The sequence below is a fragment of the Engystomops pustulosus genome, chromosome 7 (assembly GCF_040894005.1).
Source record: "Engystomops pustulosus chromosome 7, aEngPut4.maternal, whole genome shotgun sequence".
NCBI lineage: Eukaryota > Metazoa > Chordata > Amphibia > Anura > Leptodactylidae > Engystomops > Engystomops pustulosus.
In genome coordinates this window covers 25,953,801-25,965,132 of record NC_092417.1, presented here as the reverse complement: position 1 = coordinate 25,965,132, position 11,332 = coordinate 25,953,801, and the positions used below count along the sequence as shown (strand labels likewise).

General features: G+C 43.6%; 1 protein-coding gene across 1 annotated transcript; it reads right to left on the bottom strand.

The window, feature by feature from the left end:
• Window positions 1-6,727: 6,727 nt before the first annotated feature.
• LOC140070140 (olfactory receptor 12D1-like) lies at window positions 6,728-7,648 on the bottom strand. Its single transcript, XM_072116474.1, has one exon. It carries the CDS (start codon window positions 7,646-7,648, stop codon window positions 6,728-6,730), a length of 921 nt encoding a protein of 306 aa, XP_071972575.1.
• Window positions 7,649-11,332: the final 3,684 nt, after the last annotated feature.

The following is an 11,332-nucleotide window of genomic DNA, read 5'->3' as shown; positions in this document are numbered from 1 at the left end:
CGTTCAAAGAATTTATTCCAGCACCGATTACTGGGTGTTCACTCTCCTGGACCCACGGTACAAGCAAAATCTTTCCACTCTCATCCCTGGAGAGGAAAGGAGTGTGAGAATGCATGAATACCAGCAGGCCCTGGTTCACAAGCTGAAACAGTATTTCCCTTCTGACAGCGCTAGCGGCAGAGTGCGTAGTTCTGCGGGCCAAGTAGCGAGGGAGAGTAGGCGAGCAGGCAGCTTGTCCAGCACTGGCAAGGGTACGCTTTACAAGGCTTTTGCCAGCTTTATGTCACCCCAGCAAGACACTGTCACCTGTCCCCAGTCTCGGCAGAGTAGGGCTGATCTTTACAGAAAGATGGTGAGGGAGTACGTAGCTGACCATACCATCGTTCTAAATGATCACACAGCTCCCTACAACTACTGGGTTTCAAAGCTGGACATGTGGCACGAACTGGCGCTGTACGCCTTGGAGGTTCTTGCCTGCCCTGCCGCTAGCGTCTTGTCCGAGCGGGTTTTCAGTGCAGCTGGTGGCATCATCACCGATAAGCGTACACGCCTGTCGACTGACAGCGCTGACAGGCTGACGCTTATTAAGATGAATAAAGCCTGGATTTCTCATAATTTCCAATCTCCACCAGGTGAAGGAAGCTCAACCTGAATAATTTATCCACTCCTCCTCCTCCTCATTTTCCTCCTTCTCCTCCTCTTTGTACAGTAAAGCAGAGGAAACTGGCTATTTTTTGACAGGGCCCACTGGCTCTAGCTATAGTACTTTATGCATTTAATTTTTCTGGAGGGCCACCGACCCGGTCCTCTGTTTTAAACAATTTTTGGGAGTGCCACATACAGGCACTCAATCTATTCAATTTTTATGGAGGGCCACCTACCTGCTCCTCTGGTTTGAAAACTTTTTTGGACTGCCACATACAGGCACTCAATCTATTTCATTTTTCTGGAGGGCCACCTACCTGCTCCTCTGGTTTGAAAACTTTTTTGGACTGCCACATACAGGCACTCAATCTATTCAATTTTTCTGGAGGGCCACCTACCTGCTCCTCTGGTTTGAAAACTTTTTTGGACTGCCACATACAGGCACTCAATCTATTCCATTTTTCTGGAGGGCCACCTACCTGCTCCTCTGGTTTGAAAACTTTTTTGGACTGCCACATACATGCACTCAATCTATTCCATTTTTCTGGAGGGCCACCTACCTGCTCCTCTGGTTTGAAAACTTTTTTGGACTGCCACATACAGGCACTATCCAAATTAAATTGTCTCCATAGCAGCCTCCACACGTTGTCTCCATTGCTACCTCCAAAAGTCGTCCATATAGCTGCCTCCATACATCGTCCCTTTATCAAACGAGGTGTGTCAGGCAGAAATTTGGGTTGTTTTCATGGATTCCACATCAAAGTTGTTAACTTTGTCGCCACCCTGCTGTGTTATCCACAAAATATACTGGCAAACTTTTATCATTTACGAATATTATTTCAGCGCTTCTTGCGCATCTGTTTACATTCCCCTCACCCGCCATATCCTAAACTTATAAGAACGCTACTACACTTGATCTTATACAAAAGGTTCTTAGAAGTGCTGTTTGGGGAGTAGCCTATAGACAGGGGCTTGGATTGGCGAAAGCTCGCCTGGCAGCGGAGCGCCAGCTCCATGCGCATCATGCGCTTCTTGCGCATCTGTTTACATTCCCCTCACCCGCCATTTCCCAAACTTATAAGAACGCTACTACACTTAACTTGGTGCAGGCTGGGACCGAGTCTGACCCTGGGGCTGGTCATATACTGCCGACGCAGGGAATTGCGGGGCCTACCTCGGTCCAGGTCTCAAAGGTCTAGTATACCTCCTCCTCCTCCCACCCCTCCTCCACCTCCTCCTCCTCCGAATTACCATCCGTGGCCATGGCGCCATCAGTCGGTAGCTCTAGGCACAGCAGCAGTGCCGTCGCTAAGCGACAGCAGGCGGTGCTCAAACTGCTGAGCCTAGGCGATAAAAGGCACACCGCCCAAGAGCTATTACAGGGCATTCCACATCAAACTTGTTAACTTTGTCGCCACCCTGCTGTGTTATCCACAAAATATACTGGCAAACTTTTATCATTTACGAATATTATTTCAGCGCTTCTTGCGCATCTGTTTACATTCCCCTCACCCGCCATATCCTAAACTTATAAGAACGCTACTACACTTGATCTTATACAAAAGGTTCTTAGAAGTGCTGTTTGGGGAGTAGCCTATAGACAGGGGCTTGGATTGGCGAAAACTCGCCTGGCAGCGGAGCGCCAGCTCCATGCGCATCATGCGCTTCTTGCGCATCTGTTTACATTCCCCTCACCCGCCATATCCCAAACTTATAAGAACGCTACTACACTTAACTTGGTGCAGGCTGGGACCGAGTCTGACCCTGGGGCTGGTCATATACTGCCGACGCAGAGAATTGCGGGGCCTACCTCGGTCCAGGTCTCAAAGGTCTAGTATACCTCCTCCTCCTCCCACCCCTCCTCCACCTCCTCCTCCTCCGAATTACCATCCGTGGCCATGGCGCCATCAGTCGGTAGCTCTAGGCACAGCAGCAGTGCCGTCGCTAAGCGACAGCAGGCGGTGCTCAAACTGCTGAGCCTAGGCGATAAAAGGCACACCGCCCAAGAGCTATTACAGGGCATTCCACATCAAACTTGTTAACTTTGTCGCCACCCTGCTGTGTAATCCACAAAATATACTGGCAAACTTTTATCATTTACCGATATTATTTCAGCGCTTCTTGCGCATCTGTTTACATTCCTCTCACCCGCCATATCCTAAACTTATAAGAACGCTACTACACTTGATCTTATACAAAAGGTTCTTAGAAGTGCTGTTTGGGGAGTAGCCTAGAGACAGGGGCTTGGATTGGCGAAAGCTCACCTGGCAGCGGAGCGCCAGCTCCATGTGCATCATGCGCTTCTTGCGCATCTGTTTACATTCCCCTCACCCGCCATATCCCAAACTTATAAGAACGCTACTACACTTAACTTGGTGCAGGCTGGGACCGAGTCTGACCCTGGGGCTGGTCATATACTGCCGACGCAGAGAATTGCGGGGCCTACCTCGGTCCAGGTCTCAAAGGTCTAGTATACCTCCTCCTCCTCCCACCCCTCCTCCACCTCCTCCTCCTCCGAATTACCATCCGTGGCCATGGCGCCATCAGTCGGTAGCTCTAGGCACAGCAGCAGTGCCGTCGCTAAGCGACAGCAGGCGGTGCTCAAACTGCTGAGCCTAGGCGATAAAAGGCACACCGCCCAAGAGCTATTACAGGGCATTCCACATCAAACTTGTTAACTTTGTCGCCACCCTGCTGTGTAATCCACAAAATATACTTGCAAACTTTTATCATTTACCGATATTATTTCAGCGCTTCTTGCGCATCTGTTTACATTCCCCTCACCCGCCATATCCCAAACTTATAAGAACGCTACTACACTTGATCTTATACAAAAGGTTCTTAGAAGTGCTGTTTGGGGAGTAGCCTAGAGACAGGGTCTTGGATTGGCGAAAGCTCACCTGGCAGCGGAGCGCCAGCTCCATGCGCATCATGCGCTTCTTGCGCATCTGTTTACATTCCCCTCACCCGCCATATCCCAAACTTATAAGAACGCTACTACACTTGATCTTATACAAAAGGTTCTTAGAAGTGCTGTTTGGGGAGTAGCCTAGAGACAGGGGCTTGGATTGGCGAAAGCTCACCTGGCAGCGGAGCGCCAGCTCCATGCGCATCATGCGCTTCTTGCGCATCTGTTTACATTCCCCTCACCCGCCATATCCCAAACTTATAAGAACGCTACTACACTTAACTTGGTGCAGGCTGGGACCGAGTCTGACCCTGGGGCTGGTCATATACTGCCGACGCAGAGAATTGCGGGGCCTACCTCGGTCCAGGTCTCAAAGGTCTAGTATACCTCCTCCTCCTCCCACCCCTCCTCCACCTCCTCCTCCTCCGAATTACCATCCGTGGGCATGGCGCCATTAGTCGGTAGCTCTAGGCACAGCAGCAGTGCCGTCGCTAAGCGACAGCAGGCGGTGCTCAAACTGCTGAGCCTAGGCGATAAAAGGCACACCGCCCAAGAGCTATTACAGGGCATTCCACATCAAACTTGTTAACTTTGTCGCCACCCTGCTGTGTAATCCACAAAATATACTTGCAAACTTTTATCATTTACCGATATTATTTCAGCGCTTCTTGCGCATCTGTTTACATTCCCCTCACCCGCCATATCCCAAACTTATAAGAACGCTACTACACTTGATCTTATAAAAAAGGTTCTTAGAAGTGCTGTTTGGGGAGTAGCCTAGAGACAGTGTCTTGGATTGGCGAAAGCTCACCTGGCAGCGGAGCGCCAGCTCCATGCGCATCATGCACTTCTTGCGCATCTGTTTACATTCCCCTCACCCGCCATATCCCAAACTTATAAGAACGCTACTACACTTGATCTTATACAAAAGGTTCTTAGAAGTGCTGTTTGGGGAGTAGCCTAGAGACAGGGGCTTGGATTGGCGAAAGCTCGCCTGGCAGCGGAGCGCCAGCTCCATGCCAAGATCCAACTAACATAGTTTTAACTGCAGCACCTTTAATCTACTACTAGTTCACTGCCTCCATACATGGTCCCCTTATCAAACGAGCTGTGTCAGGCAGAATTTTGGGTTGTTTTCATGGCTTCCATGTTAACTTTGTCGCCACCCTGCTGTGTAATCCACAAAATATACTGGCAAACTTTTATCATGTACCGATATTATTTGAGCGCTTCTTGCTCACCTCCTTTGGTTCCTCTCTGCCACCCATTGGTTTGAAGCCTGAGTCCATTTAGGGTATGTCGCCATGACACTCTCTAGCCTGCCGCTGCTGCCGCTGCCTCTGCATGCCGTCCCCTATAGTGTCAGGGTCAATTATTGGATGTTTTACATGCTATCTAGCTTCATTCTGTCACTCTGTCATGGCCATGCTGTTGCCCATAATTTTGGCATAATGGTGCGATTAAGCAGCCTCAGAGGCATCCATGCATGCTGCCCCTTCTGTTTCCTGTCCATTTCCGTGGTGTTTCCATCCTTTTCTGAGGTTCCCAGGTGTTTGGCCAAGCTTCCCTGTGCAGAGCCTTGGTCCCCTTGAAAAATGCTCGAGTCTCCCATTGACTTCAATGGGGCTCGTTATTCGAGACGAGCACTCGAGCATCGGGAAAAGTTCGTCTCGAATAACGAGTACCCGAGCATTTTAGTGCTCGCTCATCTCTAATAATTATCAATTCGAAAAATATTAAAATTTGATTACACTAATTTTAAGAATTGTGGCACTCTTCTTAAGTCTTGGAGTGCACACGAATTCACCTAGGTGTCCGAGGCCAATGTTTTCGACGTGCTTTGATGATTTTATTGTACAGCTACTTATTTTTGTTCAGAAAAAATTTAATCCAGATACAGTGGGGGAGAGATTCCCATGTACAGATCAATGGTTTCTGCAGTGTTCTGCTAAGGCTATTATTAAGTTGCAGTGGTCATGAGCTGTCATTTCAAAACATAAATCCCTGCTACTAGGAGGCATCATGCTGGTCCATAATGCAGGCAAGAGGTGAGCAAAAGTTAATGGGGCTCATTTACTAAGGGTCATGCTGCTCACTTTTGTTGGACTGTTCACCTTTTTTGGGGATTGCACAGCTTTGACATTTATTTAACAGGTGGCTATGCTGGGATTTTGGCACATGTTACCATTTTTTGGTGCAACAGCTCTGGCTTCCATGCGACACAATTTAGGGGCGTGCCGTCAGACGATATGACTGATTCAGACTGAGCGCGGGATTTAACTTTCAAATTGTGTCGCAAGCCCAAGCACTTACATGCACCAGTAAAAAGTTGGTGAACTCAGATCTGAGCGGGGAAGCAACACATGCACAATATTCAGCGCAAGATCTTAGTGAATTGCTGCACAGTGCATTAATGTTGGACAATGCAATTTTGTGAGCTCCAGAAGATGTGTAAGTAAATGAGCCCCAATCTTTTATTATACATAAGCCCTTGCTGTCCACCCACCATGTTTAAAGGGGACTTGTCATCAGGAAGGTCATTTTTACATTATGTCAGGTTCCAATAACCTCTGACCTTTAAAATGCCTTCAAAAAAGCCTTTTTCATTCATCTCTATAATTCCACTGATTTTTGATCATTTCTTTAACATTACCTGCTCCCTGCCTACACATAAAACCATTGGTTAAAAAACTAAAAGATTTTAAAACCACCTACAAAAACACTTCTCACTGTTACCCTATGACCTTTGTTCTGAGAATTCCTGTGTCCCCTATAATTGATTGGTCACTGATGTAGCTAGTGATGAGTTATAACATTTGCATGGTACATTCAGTATATTGAGAACCACCAAGAATTAACGTTCATTAGTATCCCTGTGGGCTGCAGACTTAGGGTACTACAAAGAACCTTTAAAATAAGAAAAATCCTTTTGGGAGCTCCTTTAAAGGAAATCTTTAGCATTAGCTCATTAGCCTAAATTTGAAAGTTGATTTTAGGCCAAAGGAGGCCATGGATGACAAGTATATGAAGATTACTACAGTCACGGTGCCTGGATCTATGAGTACCTGTTCCTGGTTTATCATTATGGATTTTCATGATAGATTTCTTTTAATTTGGTAAATTTTTACATGTATGTGACAACTTGTTTATAATATTACATATATTTGCTCACAGTTAAATTCTGAACAACTTCTTCAGAGCTTTTCTCGTGTCTTTATTTCTTAGTGTATATATGATTGGGTTTAATGCCGGGGTTATAACAGAGAACATGATGGCCGCTGCTCTGTCTTGATCCAACGATTCGGTTGTTGGGCGCATGTAGGTGAAAATGACCGTTCCATATTGGAGAGTTACTACAGTGAAGTGACCGCTACATGTAGACAGTGCCCGTCGTCTTCCTTGGGAGGTCTTAATTTTAATAAGAAATTTGCTAATGAAGACATAGAAAAGGATAGTTAATGATAAGGTAGTGGTAGCAACTGTCCCGGTGACTGCAACAAGCAGCTTAAAATTTAGAGAAACATTGGTAGACGCCAATTTCAGCATTGGTTTGACATCACAGAAGAAATGTCTCACTATATTTGGCCCACAATATGGAAGCCTTGCAGTCATTATAAAGTGTGTCAATGCATGGAAAAATCCAATAACCCAAGAACACGCGGCTAAACCACAACAGACATTTGTACTCATGATGGTCGTGTATCTCAACGGTTGGGCAATGGCCACATATCTATCATAGGACATAACTGAAAACAGAACAACTTCTGAACTACCCAAGAAATGGAAGAAATGGATTTGTAGCATACAACCATAAAATGAGATGGTTTTCTTCTGAGACACAAGATCTGTGAGCATCTTAGGAACAACCACAGATGAATAAAAGATGTCAAGAACAGCCAAGTTGTACAAGAAGAAATACATGGGTGTATGGAGAGAGGCATCAAAAACTGGGATAACCATTATGGACAGATTAGCTAATAAGGTTATTGTGTACATAAAAAATATACCTAAGAAAAGAATCACCCTGAGATTTTCATCTATACCTAAACCATCCAGGACAAAGTAGGTCACTGAGGTGCAATTGTACATATTCATTGTATATATTGTATCTGTAACACAATGTAATAGAAAGAATCAATGCACTTTCTGCTAAAAAGAAGAAGTTCTGCCCTTGTTCCCTCATCCTCAGCTTCTCTAATAACTAATAAAATCCACAAAGTGAGCTCAAAGAAATCACACCAAGAAAAAGTATGGTATAATACCTCAGTCTCTGTGAAGCAGTGATGCCCTGCAAGGCTAGGCAGATGAGAGATGCTTTATCTGCGTAAAGAAGGATTATACATAAACTTTTAGTGGGGCAGGACCTGGCCTTGTTTAGTTAAAGATAAGAAGTAATGTCCATAGTTCATTGGTTAGTAAACAAAGGCTCTGTTTTCCCTGGAGTGGGTAGTATCATAAATCACATTCTTCTCTGCACAAGTGTGTTATTACATTGTTATCAATCTTCATCCACAGTTGAGCGTCCTCTTAGTTTCAGCATTTAGCAAGCATATAAAAATAAAAGAATTTTCATAAATTGTACAGCAATACTTTACATTAAAAATACATTATTTCTACCAGGACAAAGCAGAAATAATAATATTGGCAAATGAATTTTCCCTTTTATAGCAGAATTTCCTAAATATTGTTAAATGCTTGTTATCCGATTGATTTTACTGCTAGAAGATCCTCTGAAGGATGAATCAATGATCTTTCCAGAAATATTTCTTTTATATCACGTATAAGAGGAGCTGTTTAAATATGAAAATGGAAAATAACATTTTATTTACTAAAAATAAATAAAACAAGAGGTAGATAAAAAATAGAGGTGTTTTTTTGAAATTCCAATCACTATTGATATATTTTGGACAATTCAAATACTAACTAAATATTTACTTACTTACATACATACATACACTACTATACACACAGGTACACACTCAGTGCTAAGTGTGTTTGTGTGTGTATAGCATAGCTATACATCTGCTATATATACACACACACAAACACACTCAGCACTGTTATACACACACAGTTACACATTTAGTGCTGCTATACACAAAAAACAGACACAACACCTTATGCAAATAAACATACACAACTGACACAGGAAAACACTTATACCTGCTAAACACACAGGTACGCATTTAGTACTGCTATACACAGACACCTTTTCATCTTTTCAAGCCGCAGCCACAACTACTTCATTGGCCCCATCCCAGGTAGAATTCTAGAATTTAAGAACCTTCTAGTGATGCAGGAAGTATGTGATCAGTCACATGCTACTGACATTATTCTAGGTTCTGCAGAGAGGCTCTGCTTTCTCCGAGTCAGCTTTTCACCCAATCTCCGGGACAGCGGTCAGTAGGGTTTACAGTGCAGGATCCCCCCAACCATCAGACTAAAATATGCAGGCACTTTTTAGCAAGATGTTTTCTTATATAGTCTTAGATGCTATATTTTGTAGTGTTAATATTTTTATTTGCATTACAGATGTGCCTCACTGGTGTGATATTATACTGGCTTGGTTTTTATATGATACTTAACTGTATTCCGTCCTTAATTGTACGCACATATATGCAGATAGTCCCGGGTTACGTACAAGATAGGTTCTGTAGGTTTGTTCTTAAGCAGAATTTGTATGTAAGTCGGAACTGTATATTTTGTAATTGTAATTTTTTTTGGTCTCTGTAACAATTGGATTTTAAAAATGTTGGGTTGTCATAAGAACCAGGATTAACAATAAAACTTAATTGCATACACCTTTGATAACAGTTACAGCTGTTTAACGTAGCCTAAGGCTAAAGTACAGTAAATTACCAATTACCAGAGGTCCATTTGTAACTAAGGGTCATCTGTAAGTCGGGTGTTCTTACATAGGGGATCGCCTGTATAACAGATTATTTAAAAAACTATATGTAATTTTAAGGCTGCCCACTAGATAATATGTATAGTCACATACCTTATATTTTCAGGATATTATCATGTTTTTTTTTCCCATTCCTGGCAAGAGATGGCAACATATATAGCGGTGAGTTATGTTTTTTCTATATGGTAATTGCCAAATAGTGCCTCCATGGACATGGTCTACAAAGGAATTCTGCAATTTAGCCAGCCCTTAGGGAACACATTATAAACCCACTTGTAACCAAAATGAAAAATAACAAAACATGTCAACACAGCGAGCATGGTGTATCAGTAGTTATCACTCTTATCCGCTATCATTTACAGATAAATCTACACTTGAACTTCAGATTGGTAAAGAATCAACTTAAGATATGCCCATCACTACATCGGGACTGCATGCTGATGCTGACATCACTCTTTTTAACTCTTGTGCCTTGTGCAATCAATCTGTTTGGCACTGCAGTTTCTTCCTGAAGTACATCCAATAGTCTGATGTTGTCCAGATGTAACTTGTATGAACCATTTGTAACATATTTGCATCCCCATCTGTTGTAAAAATATGCCTCACCATTGTGTACAAAAGAATTCCACCCCTAGGGGATGAATAAGGTAATACTGTAACCTAAATACCAGGTATTAAAGCCCTGCCTGCCTCAACCCAACTACACTTTCACCCCATCCAAAGTAGCGTGGCATGGTGGAGCTTAATACATGAGAGAACTCTCATGAGAGTGGCAAAGACACTTTGCACTCTCATGATAAAGTTTTGTTTTTGTATTTTAACAGTTTAATATGTTCAGATGATTTTGAGATTGTTTTCTCTGGACACATTGAGGGGAATATACTAGGACTGGCATTTTGCACACTAGTCCTAATATTCCCACTGCTAGTGCACAGTGTGCAGGATCCACTAAGATGTTCCAGCTTCTTAGTAGATCTAGAAGTCTTCACTTCAAGGTTTTAACTGTTTTAGTCTGACTTGATGGGGATTCTAGCTATAGTCTCCACCAGGTTTCTGCAAATTGGGCTGTCCCACTCACCCAGCGCACCATCGTGAAGTGGAGGCAAATTGTGATGATCAACATGGATGATAGAGCACATACAGGACATACGGATACCATGCGGACCTGCGGACCATTAGCTGCATGGCAGTGACATGGATCTATAAGAAGAGAAGACCAAGAAGGACGAGTTAAGTTTCCAGTGGTGCCTCTGTGACCAGACCATTGGCAGCACACCAGAACAAGGAGATGTACATTAAAACAAGGAGATGCAGTGGAGACCGGTTCCAGCTCTCCCTGCTGGGCAGTGCTGCACCAGAAGTGCCCAGATGATGAGAAGCACAATGTAACAAAGAGGTGCTGCAAAGGTTTGGGTCCTGCCCCTTCCCCTCTTATGATGTCTCGGCTGTCCCCACTCCCTGTTTGGTGGAACCCAAAAGAAGTGTCTGACACAGTGGGGGTTGTCTCCGGAATTTGCCCAGCAACACATCAGATATAGGAAGAACCAGCCACAGCTGAACGAGTCCTGCCTTAATATGAATCTTTATTTATATAGCAACATCATATTCCATAGCGCCTTACAAATCATAAGGGGCATATAAAAATAAAATACTAAATTGCAAAGTACAAACAGTCATATGGAGCAATAGGAGCCAGCACTCTGCTCGCAAGAGCTTACAGTCTATGAAGATAAGGGGGTGACACAAGAGGTATGAGAGCTTGTATGGTCCAGATATTTTTATAAGGCAACAGAATAAAATAATTTAATAAATAAAAATGCTGCTACTTGAACCAGCCATTAGCCGCCATCTTATATAAAAAGTCCAAAGTC